The sequence below is a fragment of the Poecilia reticulata genome, unplaced genomic scaffold, assembly GCF_000633615.1.
Source record: "Poecilia reticulata strain Guanapo unplaced genomic scaffold, Guppy_female_1.0+MT scaffold_302, whole genome shotgun sequence".
Lineage (NCBI taxonomy): Eukaryota > Metazoa > Chordata > Actinopteri > Cyprinodontiformes > Poeciliidae > Poecilia > Poecilia reticulata.
Window position 1 is genome coordinate 30,790 of NW_007615077.1, and position 1,841 is coordinate 32,630.

The window sequence follows — 1,841 nt, forward strand, 5'->3', positions numbered from 1 at the left end:
GAAAAGGCTCGGCGCAGGGCCCTGAGGCCGGGGGCGGCAGGGGGAGCAGCGGGGAGCAGCCCGTCGACCCCCCAACCCCACAAACGACTGTAGCAGCAGGAAGGAAGGATGGAGGAGAGGAGAAACCAACGAGAGGAGGCAGGGCAAGGACGGAGAGAGAGGAGAGACAAAAAGAGTCTGAGCTGAGAGGTTCAGGTTAGAGGACAGATCTGCTTCCTGCTGCAGGATCCAGAGGTTCTGACTAGTGGCATGCCGATCGATCGGCCACCGATCATAACCGACCGATTTCAGTGAAAAGGTGTATGATTGGTGATCGCCCATCACRGTCTCTTGGTGCCGATCACCTGCGTCTCAGACTTGGTGCCCTGCAGCTGCCAGCGTTTCTCCTGCCGCAGCAGCAGCAGATGCCCAGAGTGAATGGGGACGTTTGCGTGTGGCCACAGAAAAACACCTCGGAAGTGAAGATCGTCAGCACAACTAATCTAATCTGACAGTTAAAAAACGAACACTTGACKGGGTTTGTGCACGGGGCGATCAGACGGCAGGTAAAGCAGCACACAGCCTGACGGTGAACTCTCACACCGAACGTCTGCTTAAAGCTGCAGCACGGAACTTAAAACAGTTTTTAAAACGTTCGCTGTGCTGGCATGAGAGACAATCTGAAAAAAKATGAAATCCAAGACGCAGCTGCTCTGCGATGTTCTGCAGAGCTACACCGCTCGGTCAGAAAGCAGCTAGCCATGCTATGCTATCAGGCAGGTTGATTTAATGCAACCTGCATTTGACTCAATGAATGTTTCATATTTTACTTGACATTATTTGATACAGCAGTGAGATGTATGTGACTTTATGTATCATTTAGGCTTCTACAGGTTTTTCTGTCGTCTTTTTGACTGAATACTTTATGCATTGGGCCTGCAGGTATTTTATGGTTTTGACTAAAAAGACCTGATAGCAGCATTTATACCTGAAGAGAAACATTACCAGCCGAACAACGTGATTGGTATCGGCAGGAAAAAACCTGATCGGAGCTTCCGGAGGTTCTGACCTTTGGGATTCTGGACGGTTCCGGCGGTTCTGATGGGAAACTTTTCACTTCCATCAGGATGTTCGCTCTCAGCCGGTGTCATCGCTCCATTACGCTTTTTAGCTTAAAGTCGATGATTTCTACGCGAGTTTACGGTAGCAATCATGGCCGCTGCCATCAGTGGAACCAGATGGAACCAGAACCCCTGGTGGGTCGGTACCAGAAGGCCTCGCAGCCACGGTTCTCCAGGACCAGCAGGCAGGTTAGGTGGTGACAGAACCGGCCGCGGTCCGGTGGGTTCCTACCTGGGAGACAGGCCGCCGTGGGAGCAGTTGGTGGGGGAAGTGAGCGGGCTGGGCCTGCTGGGGGCGTGGCGCGGCGCCGTCCGGCCCACCGTGTTGCTGGGAGACCCCTGGAGGACAGAAGCAGAAGCTGAGCTTGAGAAGGCCTGGACCGGGTTCTGGAGGTTCTGGAGGGACTCACCACGCCGCTGCTGCTGGAGTTCTTGAGGTGGCTGTGCAGCAGCTTGGTGGCGCCGTCCTGGAAGGTCTTGGGCAGCGCGCCCAGCAGCATGGAGAACTCCGGCGTGTTCAGCTCAAACAGCGCGATCAGAACCACCTGGGCCGCCTGCACACAGAACCAGAACCGCTTACTGATCCCCGGTCCTGGAACCAGCAGAGGAACCTCTGGCAGAACCAGAACCTGGCAGAACAACAGGTGATGTCCAACAGAACCTGGAGAAGTTCTGGTGTCAACTCGGACCTGGATTTCCAGAAATCTCCTCCAGTTCTGCAGGTCAACCAGTGAACTGAGG

General features: G+C 54.5%; 1 protein-coding gene across 1 annotated transcript in view; it reads right to left on the reverse strand.

Moving 5' to 3' along the window:
* Window positions 1-1,841, reverse strand: part of LOC103460823 (CLIP-associating protein 1) — a 40,397-nt gene that overhangs the window by 10,391 nt on the left and 28,165 nt on the right. Inside the window, exons 11-13 of the mRNA XM_017303489.1 lie at window positions 1,511-1,654; window positions 1,333-1,439; window positions 9-87 (exon numbers count right to left, since the gene is read on the reverse strand). Coding sequence (XP_017158978.1) covers window positions 9-87; window positions 1,333-1,439; window positions 1,511-1,654 — 330 coding nt within the window. The remainder of the gene's footprint in view (window positions 1-8; window positions 88-1,332; window positions 1,440-1,510; window positions 1,655-1,841) is intronic.